Source organism: Eleutherodactylus coqui, chromosome 1, assembly GCF_035609145.1.
Source record: "Eleutherodactylus coqui strain aEleCoq1 chromosome 1, aEleCoq1.hap1, whole genome shotgun sequence".
Lineage (NCBI taxonomy): Eukaryota > Metazoa > Chordata > Amphibia > Anura > Eleutherodactylidae > Eleutherodactylus > Eleutherodactylus coqui.
In genome coordinates, this window is record NC_089837.1 from 361,216,660 (window position 1) to 361,239,239 (window position 22,580).

The following is a 22,580-nucleotide window of genomic DNA, read 5'->3' on the forward strand; positions in this document are numbered from 1 at the left end:
TGCTATTTTTATCAAAGCAGGCGCAGGAGGTGAGTATGCGCCGGCGACTTCTCCCTTTTTTTTCCTCCCTTGTTTTCTCCCCCGTGTCTCGCAGTTGCGCGGCAGAGGCGGTCGCCATAGCTTTTTGCGCGAGGTGGTCGCTATGCACAGGCGCACCCTAAACGCCATGAGGTCCCAGCATGGGTAGTGCTGGACAGTTGGGGGGATGCCCGGTAAGGGGTTCTCTTCCTGGGAAGATACAGGAGCTGGGGAGCCCGGGGCTAGTATCTCCCTCCGCTCCCCTCGGGGGGGGGGGGGGAGTGGGGCACGGCTTACCTGGCGGTGGTATTGGGCGGCATGGTCGGACGTCCAGGGCACAATCCCCCGGAAGTGGGAGTGGCTTGCACTCTGACGCATTCCTGTGACCACGGGGAGACGTGGCAGCTCAGCGGCAGCAGCGACAGGTCCACTTTCGGGATCCCCGTTGGTGGCACACCCGTTGCTGATGGCAGGGGCTCAGCAGCAGGGACCCCAGTGCAGCCGAGCAGGCGCAGCAGTGGGCGGCGCCCCGATCGCTCTATCCGTCCGGAAGGCAGGGGGCGTGGCTCCAACAAGCGGCCACGCCCCCGGTGACATGGGTGTGTGGGGGCATGTCCTCTCGGCGGTTGGCGCGGCGCGACAGCACAGCTACTCTTCTGCGGATGCTGTGGAGGGGGCGTGGCTAAGGCAGTGATGTGCGCCATTCCCCCCCCTCCCTCATGCTGTGAGAAGGAGAGGTGACCTCATAGAATGGCCAGCCTATCAGGAGACAGCGCACCCGGATTTAAACCGCCCTGCTCTTCCTATCCTTGCTGCTTTTCTGGCTCTTATGCAGTGCAGACACGTCTTCAGGAATCTCTTCAGGCTCTCGGCTCTGCGGCTCCTCAGACCTCGTCAAGGACCTAGGGTAAGCTCTGCTTGGCGGCTAGCTCCCCCCTCTCGCTGCTTATTCCTCCTGCCGGCGGTTGGCATAGTAGTGGATAGTTTGCGGTTTGCCCGGTTGAAATTCCAGCACTATGTCTGACCCCAGAGTTCTGGAGGCTGGACCACGAACAGCAAGAGTAACGCACTTTGCTTGCTCATGCTGTAATCTAAAGTTAACATGCAGACAGGCTGAGCCTTTTTGTAAGGATTATTCCCCTGCTAAACAGGTGACAATACAAGGCACTTCCCCCCCCCCGTTCAGCCCACACTTATAGTTGAGCCGGAGTGGGCCTGCTCCTTGTCCCTTGCGGTGTCTGACCTCACCCAGGCGTCTGGTGCAATTTTAGATAAACTGGCACGGGACACCTCCAGTTCACGTGAGAAAAATAGGGATGGCTCGCAGCGCGGCCATCGACGGAAACGGGGTAGGCCCTCCCAGTCACCATCCTCCTCATCGCTTTTGTGTTCCTCAGGTATGAGGTCGCGGCGGTCGTCGAGAGAAGAGGACTGTTCAGAGGAGGAGTGGTCAGAATCTTCCTCTGACTCTGTCATAGAGGAGGATCAGGTTCCTAAATTTTCGGCAATGTTGGAGAGCTTAGTGGTAGCAGTGCGTGATACGTTTCAGCTCACTGAGCAGGAGCCATAAGCATCTCGGATGTCTTTTTCTTTTAGGCAGCCCAGACGTTCCCCGAAAACGTTTTTCCGGCCCATGAAGACTTTGATAAAGTTTTGTCTAAGGAATGGAAGGCGCCTGATAAACGCTTTTCCAAGTTAGGTAGTTTAGACAGGAAGTACCGCTTTTCGTAGGAGTTGGTGGAAAAGTGTTCGGCCCCACCAATAGTCGATCCGCCAATCTCTCGTCTGGCAAAGCATACTGTGCTGACCACGGCAGAGTCCTCCTCCCTCAGGGATCCCAAGGATCGAAAGATCGAGGCTTTGGCGAAGACTGTTTTCGAGGCGACAGGGTCTGCTCTTAGACCTGTGTTTGCCTGTTCCTGGGTCAGTAAGGCTGTTACTGATTGGGCAAGATATGGCGCAGCAGATTGAACAAGCAGGCATGTTTCTCTGTGAAGCCTCTATGGATGCAGCCAAGCTGGTAGCTCGTGCCTCCGCAACATCTGTGGCGACTCGCCAGAGCCTGTGGTTAAGGTCATGTGATGCAGATGCTTCCTCCAAGGGATCACTGATCAGTATGCCCTTTGTAGGATCCCGCCTTTTCGGCACCAAGCTAGACGAGCTCATTTCAGAGGCTACGGGGGGAGAGAGCTCGCAAAGTTTGTGGCGGTACGTAAACAAGTTTGTGGCGGTACGTCATTTCCGCATGGAATCAGTACGAGCGGTCATCGTGTCTTTCGAAACGGGAGTTCCTCTCCTCAATAGATATCCGGGATGCATATTTACATATCTATTCGTCTGCGCACCAGTGCTTCCTCCGGTTTATGGTACAGGAGAAGCACTTTCAGTTTGCGGCATTACCATTAGGGCTGGCAACTGCTCCCAGGGTATTTACAAGGGTCCTAGCGGCAGTAATGGCAATCTTGCATCCCAGAAGGGTTGTTGCCATGTTGTATCTGGACGACATCCTGGTAAAGGCCCCGACCCGGCGGGACAACCTGGAGAGCCTGCAGATCACCTTGGACACTCTAACCAGGCTCGGTTGGCTGATCAATTACCAGAAGTCGTCACTCGTGCCAGCGCAGTGCATGGTGTACCTGGGTATGTGCTTCGACACAGTACAGGGTCGAGTGACTCTCCCAGAGGCAAAACGCCAGCTGCTTCAGAGTCAGGTACTATCCCTTCTATCACGGTATCGATCCAGTGCGCAATGAAGGTCTTGGGTCTAATGGTTACGTCTTTCGAGGCGATTCCATTTGCCCAATTCCACTCCCACCCCTTGCAGTGGACGATACTGTCAAGGTGGCACAAATTGGCGAGATCTCTCGATCAGAGGATAAGGATTCCACTAGGGGTACAGCAGTCACTCCGGTGGTGGATGGACTCGCCCCACATTCAGCAGGTCGTTCCTGCCCCTGCAGTGGCAGGTGCTGGCTACAGATGCCAGCATGACAGGCTGGGGATGCACGCTGGGGGATCTAGTGGCACAGAGGACCTGGTCCAGGCAGGAGACCGGTCTCCCTATAAATGTGTTGGAGCTGTGGGCGGTATTCTGGGCCTTGCAGCACTTTGCGCTTCGGCTGGAGGGAACTCCGGTGCGAATCCAGTCGGACAATGCGACCGCTGTGGCATATATAAACCATCAAGGCGGGCCCTGCAGCAGGGGGTGATGAAGGGAGTAGGAAGAATTCTGGCATGGGCCGAGGATCATCTTCCGGCGATATCAGCAGTCTTCATTCCGGGGGTCGAAAATTGGGTGGCCGACTTCCTCAGCAGGAAGAAGGTCGACCAAGGGGAGTGGGAGCTGCATCCCGAAGTTTTGGAGGACGTGTGTCAAAGATGGGGTCGGCCAGATGTCGATCTGATGGCTTCAACCAGAAACTTCCAACCTATCCGGCCAGGTCAAGGGACCCCAGAGCGCTAGCAGCAGATGCACTAACAGCTCCATGGACTTTCGTTACCCCTATGCATTCCCACCAATACCTCTTATTCCCCGGTTGCTCAGGAGAATCAGGAAGGAAGGGCTACCAGTGATTCTCATAGCCCCAGACTGGCCACGAAGAACATGGTACGCGGAGATCATAGACCTCTTGGCAGATACTCCCTGGCGGCTCCCCTTGCGAAAATATCTCCCCTCTCAGGGTCCCCTCTACCACCCAAATTTGGCTACAATATGTTTAACGGCGTGGCGGTTGAAACCGCGGTACTGAGAGCACGAGGTTTCTCAGACCCGGTTATCCAGACAATGATTAAGGCTAGGAAGCCGTCTTCATTAAGAGTATATCATCGGGTGTGAAAAGCATTCTTTCATTGGTGCGAACAGAAGGGGGTACATCCGATGCGTTTCTCATTGGCCTGCCTCCTGTCTTTTCTCCAGGACGTGTTGGACATGGGGCTGAGCATCAGCTCCCTTAAGGGACAGATATCGGCCAATTCTGTTTCAGCGACCGTTTGCTTCTATATTGGCGGTGCGCACTTTCTTACAGGGAGTCGCTCATACGGCACCTCCATTTTGGTCACCGGTGCCACCCTGGGACCTAAACCTGGTTCTGGATGTCCTGCAGACCCATGTGTTTGAACCGTTCGCGGAGATACCGTGGCGGCTACTGTCCTGGAAGGTCGCCTTCCTTGTGGCAGTTACCTCCCTCTGTTGGGTTTTTGAGATTGCGGCACTGTCAGCAAAACCACCCTTTTACGTTTTTTCACCAGGATAAGGTGGTATTGCGGCCGGTGCGGTCTTTTCTTCCAAAGGTGGTGTCGGCCTTTCACATTAATGAGGACATTGTCCACCATCATTCTGCCCGAAGGCCGTTCATCCTAGGGGATGGGCTTTGCATACCTTAGACCTAGTCCGTGCCCTGAGGACGTATTTGGACCAGACCGCGTCCTTTCGGCGTTCGGATTCTTTGTTTGTGATACCGGACGGTCCGAGACATGGTCTTGCTGCATCAAAAGTGACGATTGCCCGCTGGATTCGTTCGGCGGTGGTGGAGGCCTATCGGGGTAAGGGTGAGACACCGCCGTTTCAGGTGACAGCACACTCCGCCAGAGCGGTGAGGGCTTCATGGGCGGTCTGTCATGGTGCCACAGTGTCACAGGTGTGTAAGGCGGCTACAGGGATGGCTGTGGGACGTCCCACGGTCTTTGCTGTGTACCCCAATGACACGAGCGAGAAAAGATGATTTTTTACTCACCGTAAAATCTCTTTCTCGTCTCCTCATTGGGGGACACAGCACCCACCCCTCTTTCTTTTATATGACACAGTTGGTGGTCCTAGTCGGACTCCAGATTCTGTAGGATGCAAATGGTGCAGTGTTTTTCATTACAGTTATGATTTGTTGGTGTGTCATATTACTAACTATTGTTGTCTCGCTGTTCCTGCATGTCTACTCCTACTGCTGGCATGACAAACTAATTAGCCTGGTGTCGGCAGGAGGCATATAGCCAGAGGGCGGAGCTAATACTTTTTGTGCTTAGTGTCTCCTCCTAGTGGCAGTAGCTATATCCCACGGTCTTTACTGTGTTCCCCAATGACGACACGAGAAAGAAATTTTACGGTGAGTAAAAAATCCTCTTATCTTCTAGGTCATCGTTATAGATTTCTAAGAAGATGATATGTACTTTAGGTCTATTCTACAATTCAGACTCCAGAGATGCTACATGATAACTGTTGACACTGGAGATTTTATTCAGCCCGATTACAAAAAAATAAAATTCTCAATATAGTTGGGAAAGCAGAGCTAACCCATGATTCTGATTTAACTTGATGTCACAGGCAGACAGGGATATGTAAGGCAGTTCTTCAAAATGAGGGCTTCAACATAGATCCTTGTATATTAACTTCATTCTGTAATGTAAGTCAGGGGCATACATAGCAACCATGGGGCTACATAGCAAAACGTAGAATTCGGAGCACCCCATAAAAAATTATATTAGACTCAGCATATCTACAACATGGTGGGTTTAGAAACAGCGACTCAGCTCTAGAATACTTCTATATAGTGCAGTCATTATGTCATAGTCAGATAGCAGTTCTACATAGTGATTACAGTACAGTTATCTCTAGTGATCACAAGTAGTGTCTTCTCTGATTAGTGATGCGCATTTTTGGTTTTGCTCTTTATCTGGGCCTAGATGACCATCCTGCCCCAATGAACCTCTCAGTAACCTCCATAATACTAGCCTCTCCTCTGTGGCTTCACCATAGTACTAGACTGGTGTGTGTTCTATGACCCCACAAAGCACTGGTGTCCCCTCTGTGTGGTTCCACAAGGTAATGGAGTTCCCTCTGTGTGGCCCCAGAAGAGGTTCACAGGCTACAGTCCCCAGAAAAATCACAGTGGGCAGCCAGATGCAGCAGTGATGACAGGACAGGAATAAGACCAGACAGGAGTGTGTAAAAAACTGTGGAGCCAAGACAGACATGTGTAATAGGAACGGGGAGATCAGACATTGAGTGTTGAACATGAACACCAGAATCAGACCATAGAACAACAACTATGGTTGTTTTGAATAACTGCTATCCATTACCATAGCCCTGTAAAGACATTTAGCTAGTCACTATTGAGATACATATTATCAATGTTCTGTGCAGATGATAATATGCATTTTTTTCTTCACTCAGATGGGAAAGAATATGATGCGTATCTGTCTTTTGAAAGTTCTTCAACCTATGAATCCAATGAAAGACATTTTGCATTTCACACTCTTGCTCCAATCTTGGAAAATTGTTTTGGTTACAAATTGTTCATCTTTGAAAGAGATGTAGTTCCTGGAGGAGGTAAAGATTAATTGATGTTTTTCAGTTGAATTCAATGAATGGCTGAGCGCTGCCTCTGATTGGCTGTGCACTGTGACCAATCACAGGTATTACTCAGCTGTCATTCAATGAATGGCTGAGCACTGCCTGTGATTGGCTGAGCGCTCAGCCAATCAGACCCAGCACTTTCAGGAGGCAGGGATTTTTAAATTCCCGGCCAGCAGAAAGTGCTTCAGAACAGTGCTGGTGAGCCAGCGAGAAGATAGGCAGGAGCCCCAACAGTGGCAGAGATGTGATGTATATATTTTTTATTTTTTACAGCAGGTAGGGATAATTTTCAGGGAAGGGCTTATATTTCAAGCCCTTTCCTGAAAATTACTGTGGGGCTTGCCTGAATCCCATTCAAAGCAATGGGAAACAATGGGAGAAAATTGTGATCCTCTGCCACAGGAGTCCCCACGGGCATTCCCCTCATCACTGAACACTGTGAAAGTGACAGTGATAAGGGGACTCAACGCCGGAAATCTTTACGTGCAGCACGAACCTTCCCAGCGCATGGATGTCCTATCTTTTGCAGGTGCCACAGCTTTCACAGCTCTCACAGCTGTGGCAGAAGTCCCGGCATTCTGCTTCTTTTTTCAATGGGGCTAGCGCTGCTGCCGCTGGCCCCATTGAAAAGACTGGCGATATGCCGGCATGATGCTGGCTTTTTTCTCGCACTGCGATGCAAGACTTTAACTTTAGTCTCGCAGCACAGTGGAGAAAAAAACGCCAGTGGGTGTCCACCCTTACTTTGAGGATGTGGCAATTAGCATGGCTATAGCTCTTGTATCTCCATGACAAAATTACGAAGTTCTATTGATCAACATCTTCATCATTGTCTCTCTCCTCCTCACACAATTCACAAATGGGAGACTATACATCTCTAAAATGAAATACTGCTATCGTTCAAAGGAGAAATTAGTAACTAAAATTTGTACATTCACCCAGCAGGCCTCTCCCTGATGTCATTAGGGGAGGTTGGGGGTGGGGTGCAGTTTAGACATGCCTTTAAAACTGAGGACACACACATTCCAAAATTTTGGAATTTTGTCTGATACCAGACTCTCCATATTTCCATGTGCTCCTCGTAGTATTTGAACAGACTTCATAAAACTGGTATTTCTATTATTATATCTAGAGATGAGCGAGCACACTCGTTCGAGCATTAGGGTACTCGAGATGCTCATTACTCGAGACGAACACCACACGTACTCAAGTCAATTGCATTTCCTTTCCCGCATGTTTAGCGCCATTTTCTAGCCAATAGACATGCAGAGAAGGCATTACCACTTCCTGCTGTGACGTGCCAGCCCTCTCACTCCCCCCCCCCACCCACAGTAGTGAGTGGCTGGGCCGTTCAGGTGACTGCCGAGTACTTAAACTGGTCCCGCCTGCGGCTCGCCTCAGACACATGCTGGCAGAGGTTAGGGATAGTGCTGCTGCTGATATAGGGACAGTGTGAGAGTAGGATCCTGTCATCAAGAACCCCAACGGTCCTTCTTAGGGCTAGTCCACAGCGTGTGCATTACTGTTGTGGCTGGCTGGGAGCAGTAATGCACCAATTTTTTTTTTAAGCATCTCGGGCTGTGCAGGGCATTTTACCTATAGCGTTCTTAGTCTGCAGTGTATTACGCAGAGTTTAGGGACAGAGATGCCTATATAGAGAAAGTTTTACAGGACTCCTGATCTTCTGTGCAAGAACCCCAACGTACAACCAGCTCTCACTGTGACACTGCACTCTAACATTTCCTAGCCTACTGCAAACGACTTCAGTTATACTGTTCCGTGTCTGCAGTGCATGACGTAGAGTGTAGAGACACAGCTACTTATATAGGGAAAGTTATACAGTCCTGACCCTCCATGCAAGAACCCCAACGGTCCTTCTTAGGGCTACATCTCACCGTGTGCATTATAGTTGTGGCTGGCTGGGAGCAGTAGTGCATCAATTTTTGTATTACGTATCTAGGCCTTTTCCTAGCCTTTCAGTAATAGTGTTCTCAGCCTGCAGTGCCGTACAACCAGCTCTCACTGTGAAACCACACTCTAACATTTCCTAGTCTACTGCAAACAACTTCAGTTATACCGTTCTGTGTCTGCAGTGCATTCGACAGTGGTCTTACCGCTAAACAGTACTGTAATATTTCCTGGGCCATTGCAAAGTATTTTAGCTCTGCTGCTGTGCAGAGCGTCTCACAATACCCTTTTCTTGGTGGGGTTGAGATAGCCGCAGTTACCAGCACTATCCACAGGCTTTAGAGTCTTCTCCCACTCCATACAGCCTTTATTATCTACAAGTCTCTGCCAGTGGTAAATTACACCTAGGTATCAGCGGAAGACAGCGGGTTAATTTTTTAAGGTCACAGCATATAGCCTCCGCTATGTACAAGTCTGTGTGTGCATTAAATTAAGCCGCAGTTGTCAGTGCTGTACAGTGGGGTAATTTATTTAATCCGCCATGATGAGGAGTAGGGGTAAGGGTCAAGGACGTGGACGCGGACGCCCAAGTGAGGGTGTGGGCACAGGCTGAGTTCCTGGGCATGGTTAATCACAGCCGGCTGCTGCGGGATTAGGTGAGAGGCAAGTTTCTGGGCTCCCGAGCTTCATATCACAATTTACGGGTCCGCGTGGTAGACCTTTATTACAAACAGAGCAGTGCGAGCACATCCCGTCGTGGATGGCAGTAAACACGTCCAGCAATGTATCGACCACCCAGTCTTCTACGCAGTCCACTACTCCCAGCCTAGGGACTGCAACTCTGAATCCTCTGGCTGCTCCTCCTTCCTCCCAGCCTCCTCACTCCATGAAAATGACATATTCTGAGCAGGCAGACTCCCAGGAACTGTTCTTGGGTCCCCGCCATGAGTGGGAAAAAATGGTTCCTCTCTCACCTGAGGAGTTTGTCGTGACTGATGCCCAACCTTTGGAAAGTTCCTGGGCCCAGTTGCTGAGGCTGGGGACTTCCGGCAACTCTCTCAAGAACTTTATGTGGATGAGGATGATGAGACACAGTTGTCTGTCAGTTAGGTAGTAGTAAGGGCAGTAAGTACGAGGGAGGAGCGCACAGAGGATTCGGAGGAAGAGCAGCTCGACGATGAGGTAACTGACACCACCTGGCTTGCTAAGCCTACTGAGGACAGGGCTTCAGAGAGGGAGGCAACTGCAGCAGCAGGACAGGTTGGAAGAGGCAGTGGAGTAACCAGGGGTAGAGGCAGGGCCAGAGCGAAGAATCCCCCAACTGTTTCCCTAAGCACCCGCTCGCGGCAAGCCTCCGTGCAGAGGGCTAGGTGTTCAAAGGTGTGGATGTTTTTTAGTGAGAGTGCGGACGACCGACAAACTGTGGTGTGCAACCTGTGTCACACCAAGATCAGCCGGGGAGCCACCACTACAAGCCTCACCCCCACCAGCATGCGCAGGCATATGATGGCCAAACACCCAACAAGGTGAGACGAAGGCCATTCACCGCCTCTGGGTCACACCACTGCCTCTTCCCCTGTGTCCTAACCTACCACACAGATCCAATCCTCTTCCCAGGACACAGGCACGAGCGCATCCCGGCCTGCACCCACAACCTCACCTCCGCCGTCCTCCACTCCATCCAGCAATGTCTCTCAGTGCAGCGTTCAGCTGTCGCTAACACAAGCATTGGAGCAAAAGCACAAATACGCCGCCACCCACCAGCATGCAGAAGCTTTAAACGTGCACATTGCTAAATTAATCAGCCTGGAGATGCTGCCATACGGGCTTGTGGAAACGGAGGCTTTCAAAAACATGATGGCTGCGGCGGTCCCACGCTACTCGGCCCCCAGTCACCACTATTTTTCCTATTGTGCCGTCCCAGCCCTACACCAGGACGTCTCCTGCAACATAAATCGTGCCCTCACCAACGCGGTTACTGGGAAGGTCCACTTAACCATGGACACGTGGACAAGTACTGGCAGGCAGGGCCACTATATCTCCCTGACCGCACATTGGGTGAACTTGGTGGAGGCTGGGACCGAGTCAGAGCCTGGGACAGCTCACGTCCTACCCACACCCAGAATAGCGGGTCCTACCTCAGTGCTGGTATCTGCGGCGTTCTATGCCACCTGCTCCAAACCCTCCCCCTCCTCTGCCACCTCTACCTCTCAATTAAGAAGTGTGAGCGCGTCGCCAGCAGTCAGTAGCGCGCGGCGTGGCAGCACAGCGGCAGCAAGCGTCAGCAAGCCGTGCTGAAACTAATCAGCTTAGGTGACAAGAGGCACACGGCCCCCGAGCTTCTGCAGGATCTGACAGAGCAGACCGACCTCTGGCTTTCGCCGCTGAGCCTCCAACAGGGCATGGTCATGTGGGACAATGGCCGTAACCTGGTGGCAGCTCTGCAGCTCGGCAGCCTCACACACGAGCCATGCCTGGCCCACGACTTCAATCTGGTGGTTCAGCGGTTTCTGAAAAACTACCCCCACTTGTCTGAACTGCTCGGCAAGGTGCGCCGTGTCTGTGCACATTTCCGCAAGTCCACCATGGACACTGCCACCCTGAGGACCCTGCAACGTTGGTTTCAGATGCCAGAGCACCGACTGCTGTGCGACATGCCCACACGCTGGAACATTCTATGCTGCACATGTTGGCCAGGCAGTACGAAAAGTGTAGAGCAATAGTGGAATACCAGCTGCAATATGGGCAGCGGAGTGGTAATCAGCCTCCGCAATTCTTTACTAAGGAGTGGGCATGGATTGCAGATATCTGCCTGGTCCTCGGAAACTTTAAGGGGTCTACCCAGATGGTGAGCGGCGATGTTGCAATAATTAGTGTTACCATCCCGCTGCTTTGCCTGCTGGGATGTTCACTGCTAAGCATAAAGGCAGACGCTTTGCGGTTGGAACAGGAAACGGGGGACGACAGTATGTCGCTTGATAGCCAGACCACCCTCATGTCTATATCTTGCGTTTTGGAGGAGGAGAAGGAGGAGGGAAAAGAGACAGCTGGCCACACTGCTTGCCTCTCATCTGTTCAGCGTGTATGGGCTGTAGAGGAGCATCCCGAAAGTCATCTTCCTAGTGAAGACAGCGATGTGTTGCGTACTGGGACCCTGGCACACATGGCTGACTTCATGTTAGGCTGCCTTTCCCGTGACCCTCGCGTTAGACGCATTCTGGCGAACACGGATCACTGAGTGTACACCCTTCTCAACCATGGTATAAGGAGAGCCTTTCCACTCTTATTCCTGAAGAGGAAAGGGGTACGAGAGTGATGCAATACCACAGGGCCCTGGTGCAAAAGTTATGCTAAAGTTCCCATCTGACAGCGTTAGTGGCAGAAGACGCAGTTCAGAGGGCCAAGTAGCAGGGAAGGAGCAGGGATCAGGCAGGGGAACACTCTCCAAGGCCTTTGCCAGCTTTATGGCTCCCCGCAAGACTGTGTCACCACTCCCCAGTCAAGGCTGAGTCGGAGGGAGCACTATAAAAAGATGGTGAGGGAGTACGTAGCCGATCATACCACCGTCCTCCGTGATGCCTCTTCTACATACAACTATTGGGTGTCAAAGCTGGACATGTGGAACGAACTTGCGCTTTACGCCCTGGAGGTGCTGGCCTGCCTTGCCGCTAGCCTCTTGTCAGAGAGGGTGTTTAGTGCAGCTGGGGGAATCATCATGGATAAGCATACCCACCTGTCAACTGCCAGTGCCGACATGCTTACATTCATAAAGATGAACAAAGGCCGGATTTCCCAAGACTTCTCTTCTCCACCAGTGGAAAGCAGCGGAACCTAATGATTCTTTTCGTTTCAACAGGAGAAAAGTGCATCCTCCAGGAAAAAAGGGGGAATTAGCTTTGTCAATCACTCTCAGATATTATTACTCCTCTTCCTCCTAAAACAGCATGTCATCACGCTGAACTGCCAATTTTTCCTGCGGCCCAAAAGGCTCTGTTTAAAGGATTTTTATTTTATTTCAACATTTGAAAGGAATTGATACTTTAACAGAAACCAATTTTTTTCACAGGGCTGCCTCCAGGCTCTGTTACAAATTAAGCAACAGCAAGCTGTATCTTTAAAAAATGTTTATGGGTTTCACCTGCCCTCGCGGTTGAGCAATTTTTCAGGGGTGCACTTGTACTCTTGGTACACCAATTTTTATGGCCCTAGCCTATACTACTATCTAACTAATTTTTCTGGCCTTCTACACTCTTGGTAACCAAATTTTTTCAGGGGTTCGCCTATACTCTTGGTACACCAATGTTTCAGGGGTTCGCCTACACTCTTGCTACAGAAAAGTTACAGGGGTCTGCCTACAGTTTTGCTACAGAAATGTTACTGGGGTCCGCCTATACTCTTGCTTTAAAAATGTTACTGGGGTCCGCCTATACTCTTGCTACAGAAATGTTACAGGGGTCTGCCTGTACTTTTGCTACAGAACTGTTACAGGGGTCTGCCTATACTCTTGCTTCAGAAATGTTCAGGGGTTCGCCTGTGCTTTTGCTACAGAAGTGTTGCTGGGGTCCTCCTATACGCTTGCTACAGAAATGTTACTGGGGTCTGCCTCTAGTCTTGCTACAGAAATGTTACAGGGGTCTGCCTATACTTTTGCTACAGAAATGTTACTGGGGTCTGCCTATACATTTTTTACTGAATGGCTTGAAGGGTTCGCCTATACTTTTGCTACAGAAATGTTACTGGGGTCTGCCTATATTCTTGCTACAGAAATATTACTGGGGTCTGCCTATGCCTTTTCTACTGAATGGTTTGAGGGGTTTACCTATACTCTTGCTACAGAAATGTTACAGGGGTTTGCCTATACTTTTGCTACAGAAATGTTACTAGGGTACACCTATGCAGTTTCTACTGAATGGTTTGAGGGGTTCACCTATACATTTGCTACAGAAATGTTAATGGGGTCTGCCTATACCTTTTCTACTGAATGGTTTGATGGGTTTGCCTATACTCTTGCTAAGGAAATGTTACAGAGGTTCGCCTATACTTTTTCTACTGAATAGTTTTAGAGGTTCGTGTATACTTTTGCTACAGAAATGCCCTGGGGTCCGCCTATACTCTTGCTACAGAAATGTTACAGGGGTCTGCCTATACTTTTGCTACAGAAATGTTACTGGGGTCCGCCTATGCAGTTTCTACTGATTGGTTTGAGGGGGTTCACCTATACTCTTGCTATAGAAATGTTACTGGGGTCCGCCTATGCTGTGGGTGCACAAAACTTCCCATCGTTGTGTTTTACCTATCTGGCACAAATACACTGACTGGCAGAAATGTGGGCCAAGGCTGAGGTCCTTGGCGGGGTGAAACTCTGCCATATTTGGGCATTTTGATTTCTTCCTGTGTAATACCATCTTTGTGCAACCACAGCATAGGCGAGCCCAAGGTACTCAAAGACTTCCCATTGCAGTGTTGAGCTATCTGACACCTACACAGAATGAAGTGTGTGGGGACCCATGAATTTCCCATAGCTATTTAACTTACGCCACCTTGGGTCACACAAGGTGGAAGCTGGGACCGAGCCTGACCCAGGGCCCGCTCACGTACTTCCCACACAGAGTATTGCGGGTCCGACCTTGGTCATGGTTTCTCGGCCTTATTATGCCACCTCCTCCTCCTGCTTGGGGTCTGGGGATCAGCACTGAGCATGTATTTTCTCTCGCATTACCACAGTTATCTAAGACAGTGGTTTGGGCCAAACAAAAGAAGTGTTACTGGATCAATGAGACGTTCAAAGCTGCACTTTCATCCGAGTCCGCTTTATGCCCACGATTAATGAGGGTGGGAGCTGAGGGCGAGGTCCTTGGCAGGGTGAAACTGCCATGTTTGGGCGCTCTGATTTCTTTATGTGTAATACTTTGCTTGGGTTCCAGGGGTTCGCCTATGCTGTGGGTGCTCAAAGACTTCCCATTGCGGTGTTTTACCTGTCTGGCAAAAATACACTGACTGACTAGGGTAGAAATGTGGGCCAAGGTCGTTGGCAGGGTAAAACTCTGCCATGTTTGGGTGCTCTGATTTCCTTATGTGTAATACTTTCCTTGGGTTCCAGGCGCTCGCCTATGCTGTGGGTGCTCAAAGACTTCCCACTGTGGTGTTTTACCTGTCTGGCACAAATACACTGACTGACTACTGTAGAAATGTGGGCCGAGGTCCTTGGCGGGGTGAAACTGCCATGTTTGGGCACCCTGATTTCTCCCTGTGTAATACCATCTTTGTGCACCGACAGCATAGGCGAGCCCAAGAACTTTAAGACTTCCCATTGCGGTGCTGAGCTATCTGACACCTACACAGAATGAATTGTGTGGGGACACATGGATTTCCCATTGCTATGTAACTCGCGGCACCTTGGGTCACACAAGGTTGAGGCTGGGACCAAGCCTGACCCTGGGCACGCTCACGTGCTTCCCACACAGAGTATTGCTGCATTGTGGAGATGTGTAGAAGTGCTGGCACCTGAGTCCCCTTAATGCCCACGTTTGCAGCTCCTGACAATTTTGTGGCAGAGGTGGCACGGGATTGGAATGCTAATCGTAAGTTAACTTATCATCAATTCTCAACAGCATTGTGGGCTATCGCCCACACTTTCAAAGAGGGTCGCTGCCTGGCCTTGCCAACCTTCTGCTGTGTGTGCCTCTGGTTCCTCCTCATCCAGTACGCACTTATAAATAGACATGAGGGTGGTGTGACTATGAAGCGAGCATGTGGCATGAGGACAGCTGAATACTTCGCAGGGAAACTTTTGTGTGTGCTGTGGACGTAGGGTCGTGTGTGTGTGTATGTGTGTGTGTGTGGAGGGGGGGGGGGGGGTTGGACAGCAATACCAGCATGTAACCCAGGAGAAGAGGCAGCGCTGTCACCCGCAGGCAGTGATTGTCCTTGGTTGCCAGTAGTGTGGTGCTTAGCTAAGATGTGCCAGCGCGTGTGCCTTGCTAATGAGGGTTTGTCTGAAGTAAATTGTTAGGGGGGTGATGCCAGAGTCTTGCCCCCATTTTGCCTTAATAGTGGGACCTGGGAGCCTCAGATGCAGCCATACATGCTGCCCCTGCCTTTCCCTATCAGTTTCTGTGGTGTTTCCATGACTTTCTGATCTTTTCAGGTGTTATGGCAGCAAAGTGTTTTAGGGCATGCTAGACTGTGTCTGGCTGTAACTTAGGCTCCATATTCTAGGAGTGCAGGATGTGAGGATCCAGGAATGGTCTGCCCAAGTGCTGTATTACAAACGTCAGTGTATAAAACAAAGGTATTGGATATTCCAAGGAAGCACATACAAACCATTGTGTTATAATACAGTACAAGTAGAAGTTCCTGAACTTAAATATGGCAGTAAGCTGAAATAAAGACCAATAGGCAATGGTCCACAGGATATTAAAAGGAAGCTAAGCGGAAAAAAAGACAACAATATTCTATAAATATACCAAAGATAAAGTCATAGCCCGGGTATATTCATCATGGACATGTATCCGATCCATCAGTTAACTATTGCATATGGATATGTTAGAGCCAAACGAGAAGGAGAAGAGCAGCACTCCAGGGAATAGTATCAAAGAGAAACCTTTATTGTGCCCACAGACAACGTTTCAACCCTAGTTACACGGGTCTTTGTCAAGTCCTAAATACCATATACAGACTCCCAACATTTAAAGCAACCATAGCTCCACCCTCATCAATCAAATGCAATGCATCATTAAACAATTAACCAATTAAAATAGACCTTCAACAATTGGGTGGATTAGTGTGGAGATACACATGCAGGGTATAAGTAAATAATTAAGCATATACAAGAGTGCCATACCACATGTTGTAGTCTCAAGAGAATGAATCAGCCCATCCTAGTCCATACCGGGGGTATCGCGTACTGATGATGTCAGCAGCGTCATTAAATGGCTCGCATTGATGGAGATATTCCTTCTCTGTATTCATTTACGCTAAGTCCCAATATACTGTAACCGCGCATGTGCGGAAATTCAATGTTCTCGCACGATCTACTGCGTCCCCTTAACGCAACAGGCGGAGGTCTACGCAAACAGCGTACAGGGTACACAGCCTCCTATATACAGTACAACCCACTTCTAACACAATGTTAAACTACGACTAAGTGCCGATGTGTAGAGTCTGTACACAATAAGGAAGTATATTGATGAAATATATTGCATGGTCCATTCTCTATAACACTCATGCCTTGAATGCATTACAACAACATTACTATATGACACAAAAACAATTAATAGTTTGGAATGCTTATACGTTTTATTCAGACCAATTATACATAGAATAATAGGTCAAATATAGAATTTCATAAATGTATATGGTGTCCACTTTCACTATTCCACCCAAAAGGATCTAAAAGGAAAGAAAAGAGAATTAAAATCAATGATCAAATAGCAACATATGAATCTAGAAACCAAGCGTAAATCTTCAGTATGGAAACATACATATCGCACTCAATCACATTAAATAGAGAAGTGGATTGTAATCAAGGTTAAGGCCATTTGGGGCCAGTGCATCGAGCGTAAAAATCCACTTTGCTTCAAGAAGTTTTAACCTCTTCTCCCTGTCCCCACCTCTTATATCCTTGTCCACTGAATCAATAACTCTGAAGCACATTTAGCTAACAGAGTGATTGAAATCGTCAAAATGTTTTGGAATAGGTAACTCGCGTTTTTTTGTTCCGATGTTGCTTTTATGGTTAGCTATCCTTTTGCGGACCTCCGTGATGGTTTCCCCCACATACAGGAGGCCGCATGGACAGCTAATCAGATATGCAACAAAAGAAGACCAGCAGCTGTACCAGCCTCTAATAGCAAAACGTTTACCCGATCTGGGGTGTGTAAAATCGTCGCCCTTAAGCATATTATGGCAGGCTGCACATCCCAGTCATGGAAAATTGCCGTTTCTGACGGGAGCTAGGGTTCTCTGTACAGAACCCGCCGACAAAGAGCATGTAGTTCGGACCAAACAGTCCTTCAAATTGCGTGCACGTCTGTACGCCATTATCGGAGGAGCAGCAAATTCTGCAATGCCAGGGTGACAACCGGCCAGAACATACCAATGTTTCTTTAAAATATGTCGTATCTCCTTGCTGCAAGGTCCATATGTAGACACAAATGGTATGCGATTTGTAGTCAGGGACATTTTTGTGGAGGAAACAAGGGTGGAAGCACGATCTACCTGTTTAACCCTATCCATATGTCCAACCAGCAAATCATGTGGATAGCCTCTGGAGGAAAATTTCTTATACATCATCTCAAGGCGTGCATCAAAATACTCATCTGTTACCACCCGCCGGACCCTGAGCATCTGGCTCCAAGGTAGGGACTTAATCATGGCCGGCGGGTGGCAACTGGAGTAGTGCACCAAATTGTTCCGATCTGTAGGCTTTGTGTACAAATCCGTTTTTAGGCAATCCCCTTGTTTAATGACTAAAACATCAAGGAATTGTATGGATGTATCAGATGCTGAAAGCGTGAACTTCAATTCCGGCAATAAGTTATTCAGTTCACTGTGGAAGGTGTCTAGCTGTTCAAATGACCCATTCCATATGACGAAGACGTCGTCGATGTACCTCCACCATACCTGGGCAAAGGCCCAGGATGGGGAGGTAGAGAGACGCGTCTCCTCCATATGGCGCATAAAGATGTTTGCGTAAGATGGGGCCATATTGGACCCCATCACGGTCCCTTGTATTTGTCGGTAAAACCGATCTCGATAACCAAAAGAATTATTGGAAAGAACCAACATCAATAGGGTCAGTACCAAGTTCACACACCCTGTTGACAGATTTGAATCAGACAGATAATGACCAACTGCAGCGATACCATTCTCATGTTTGATGATAGTGTATAATGAGGATACGTCAAAGGACGTCAAAATGGCACCTTCATTAATAGTAACCAGACTTAATTTACTCAAGAAGTCGGAAGTATCCTTAATATAGGACATCGCATCAGTTGCGTGTTGGCGAAGCACTCTGTCCAAGAAACAAGACACATTATTGTATACTGAGCCTCTCCCCGACACGATCGGTTGTCCCGGGGGGCATTCAAGATTTTTGTGGATCTTGGGTAGAGTGTAAATCTTAGCCATCACTAGAAATGTAGGAAAAAGGAAGTCAAATAAGCGTTGATCAATCAGTCCTTCATTCCTGGCCTGGTCAAGAACCACTTTTAGTTCACTTAAAGCCTGATTTGTGGGATCCAATGTCAATGGTTCATACACTGATGTATCCGCTAGCTGAGATGCAAGTTCATTGTGATAATAATCCGAGTCCATAATAACTATGGCTCCACCTTTGTCAGCTAGACGGATAGTCAGTGTATCATCATTACTGAGGGATGTGATCGCCTGCCAGTCAATCTTACTCATACTGGAATGTCTTTTGTGACGAAATTGGTGAGCTCGTACATTGACAATGTCACGATTCACCAATTTGGCATAAGTATCCACAGCTGGATCAACCCCTGGAGGTTGAAACCTACTGGGATTACGCAATCCAATGTTTTGCGATGTAAATCCCTCATTTGTTGTACATGCCATATTTACAGGAGTTTGAACCCCTTCAGAACCTGAAAAGTGAGTCCGCAACCTGAACCGTCTCAAAAACTGTCTAATGTCAATGTCCAGCTTAAACCAGTCTATGTCCACAATCGGAACAAAAGAGAGCCCCCTAGAGAGAGCTCAATCCTGTGATGCAGTCAGTGTCTTAGATGAAATGTTGACAATAGATACCTCCGTCATCTCCTTGTTCTCGTCCCCGAGCGAGTTTGCACTCTCCTTAGGTCTTTTTCGTGAGCGGTTGTGTTTCTTACCGCTTCTTCTCCTTCTCTTGCTCGGAATGTCGTATTTATGCCTTTCGGTGGTCGATGGCCTAAAAAAGGCTCTCCTGTTGATAAAGAAGTTATTTGGGTGGTCATCCGCAGGTTCAGAGTCTGCTGAGGCGGTGGGTCCATCTTTATCAACAGGAGAGCCTTTTTTAGGCCATCGACCCCCGAAAGGCATAAATACGACATTCCGAGCAAGAGAAGGAGAAGAGGCGGTAAGAAACACAACCGCTCCCGAAAAAGATCTAAGGAGAGTGCAAACTCGCTCGGGGACAAGAACAAGGAGATGACGGAGGTATCTATTGTCAACATTTCATCTAAGACACTGACTGTATCACAGGATCGAGCTCTCTCTAGGGGGCTCTCTTTTGTTCCGGTTGTGGACATAGACTGGTTTAAGCTGGACATTGACATTAGACAGTTTTTGAGACGGTTGAGGTTGCGGACTCATTTTTCAGGTTTTGAAGGAGTTCAAACTGCTGTAAATATGGCATGTACAACAAATGAGGGATTTACATCGCAGAACATTGGATTGCGTAATCCCAGTAGGTTTCAACCTCCAGGGGTTGATCCAGCTGTGGATACTTATGCCAAATTGGTGAATCGTGACATTGTCATTGTACGAGCTCGCCAATTTCGTCACAAAAGATATTCCAGTATGAGTAAGATTGACTGGCAGGCGATCACATCCCTCAGTAATGATGATACACTGACTATCCGTCTAGCTGACAAAGGTGGAGCCATAGTTATTATGGACTTGGATTATTATCACAATGAACTTGCATCTCAGCTAGCGGATACGTCAGTGTATGAACCATTGACATTGGATCCCACAAATCAGGCTTTAAGTGAACTAAAAGTGGTTCTTGACCAGGCCAGGAATGAAGGACTGATTGATCAACGCTTATTTGACTTCCTTTTTCCTACATTTCCCGTGATGGCTAAGATTTACACTCTACCCAAGATCCACAAAAATCTTGAATGCCCCCCGGGACGACCGATCGTGTCGGGGCGAGGCTCAGTATACAATAATGTGTCTTGTTTCTTGGACAGAGTGCTTCGCCAACACGCAACTGATGCGATGTCCTATATTAAGGATACTTCCGACTTCTTGAGTAAATTAAGTCTGGTTACTATTAATGAGGGTGCCATTTTGGTGTCCTTTGACGTATCCTCATTATACACTATCATCAAACATGAGAATGGTATCGCTGCAGTTGGTCATTATCTGTCTGATTCAAATCTGTCAACAGGGTGTGTGAACTTGGTACTGACCCTATTGATGTTGGTTCTTTCCAATAATTTTTCTGTTTATCGAGATCGGTTTTACCGACAAATACAAGGGACCGTGATGGGGTCCAATATGGCCCCATCTTACGCAAACATCTTTATGCGCCATATGGAGGAGACGCGTCTCTCTACCTCCCCATCCTGGGCCTTTGCCCAGGTATGGTGGAGGTACATCGACGACGTCTTCGTCATATGGAATGGGTCATTTGAACAGCTAGACACCTTCCACAAAGAACTGAATAACTTCTTGCCGGAATTGAAGTTCACGCTTTCAGCATCTGATACATCCATACAATTCCTTGATGTTTTAGTCATTAAACAAGGGAATTGCCTAAAAACGGATTTGTACATAAAGCCTACAGATCGAAATAATTTGTTGCACTACTCCAGTTGCCACCCGCCGGCCATGATTAGGTCACTACCTTGGAACCACATGCTCAGGGTCCGGTGGGTGGTAACAGATGAGTATTTTGATGCATGCCTTGAGATGATGTATAAGAAATTTTCCTCCAGAGGCTATCCACATGATTTGCTGGTTGGACATATGGATAGGGTTAAACAGGTAGATCGTGCTTCCACCCTTTTTTCTTCCACAAAAATGGCCCTGACTACAAATCGCATACCGTTTGTGTCTACATATGGACCTTGCAGCAAGGAGATACGACATATTTTAAAGAAACATTGGTATGTTCTGGCCGGTTGTCACCCTGGCATTGCAGAATTTGCTGCCCCTCCGATAATGGCATACAGACGTGCACGCAATTTGAAGGACCGTTTGGTCCGAACTACATGCTCTTTGTCGGCGGGTTCTGTACAGAGAACCCTAGCTCCCGTCAGAAACGGCAATTTTCCATGCCTGCGATGTGCGGCCTGCCATAATATGTTTAAGGGCGACGATTTTACACACCCCAGATCGGGTAAACGTTTTGCTATTAGAGGCTGGTACAGCTGCTGGTCTTTATTTGTTGTATATATGATTAGCTGTCCGTGCAGCCTCCTGTATGTGGGGGAAACCATCACGGAGGTCCGCAAAAGGATAGCTAACCATAAAAGCAACATCAGAACAAAAAAACGTGAGTTACCTATCCCAAAACATTTTGACGATTTCAATCACTCTGTTAGGGTAAAGTCACACGAACGTATATCGGCTCGGTTTTCACGCCGAGCCGATATACGTTGTCCTTGTATGCAGGGGGGGGGGAGGATGGAAGAGCCAAGTGCAGGAACTGAGCTCCCGACCCCTCTCTGCCTCCTCTCCGCCCCTTTGCACTATTTGTAATGGGAAGTTCCGAGAAATAGCCCCGCCCCTGTCCCACTTTTCCCCATTGCAAATAGTGCAGAGGGGCGGAGAGGAGGCAGAGAGGGGGGCGGGAGCTCAGTTCCTGCACTTGGCTCTTCCATCCCCCCCCCCCTTCCCCTGCACACGAGGACAACGTATATCTGCTCGGCGTGAAAACCGAGCCGATATACGTTCGTGTGACTTCACCCTTAGCCAAATGCGCTTCAGAGTTATTGATTCGGTGGACAAGGATATAAGAGGTGGGGACAGGGAGAAGAGGTTAAAACTTCTTGAAGCAAAGTGGATTTTTACGCTCGATGCACTGGCCCCAAATGGCCTTAACCTTGATTACAATCTACTTCCCTATTTAATGTGATTGAGTGCGATATGTATGTTTCCATACTGAAGATTTACGCTTGGTTTCTAGATTCATATGTTGCTATTTGATCATTGATTTTAATTCTCTTTTCTTTCCTTTTAGATCCTTTTGGGTGGAATAGTGAAAGTGGACACCATATACATTTATGAAATTCTATATTTGACCTATTATTTTATGTATAATTGGTCTGAATAAAACGTATAAGCATTCCAAACTATTAATTGTTTTTGTGTCATATAGTAATGTTGTAATGCATTCAAGGCATGAGTGTTATAGAGAATGGACCATGCAATATATTGTAACATCAATATACTTCCTTATTGTGTACAGTGGCGATTGTTATACATGACTCTGCTGTATGTTTAGCAGGAGAAATTCCATACTACGGTTATAGATTAGATTAATAATAGGGCGTTAGGATTATTTAATGGGCCAGTTTTGTTGTTTTGTTTTTTTTGACACTGATTAAAATATGGTTATTTTTATCCTTGT

At 48.3% G+C, this 22,580-nt stretch overlaps 1 protein-coding gene across 1 annotated transcript in view; it reads left to right on the forward strand.

The window, feature by feature from the left end:
* The window catches only part of LOC136595105 (interleukin-18 receptor 1-like), a 48,568-nt gene that overhangs the window by 20,265 nt on the left and 5,723 nt on the right, over nt 1-22,580 (forward strand). The window contains exon 4 of the mRNA XM_066588694.1: nt 6,182-6,337. Coding sequence (XP_066444791.1) covers nt 6,182-6,337 — 156 coding nt within the window. The remainder of the gene's footprint in view (nt 1-6,181; nt 6,338-22,580) is intronic.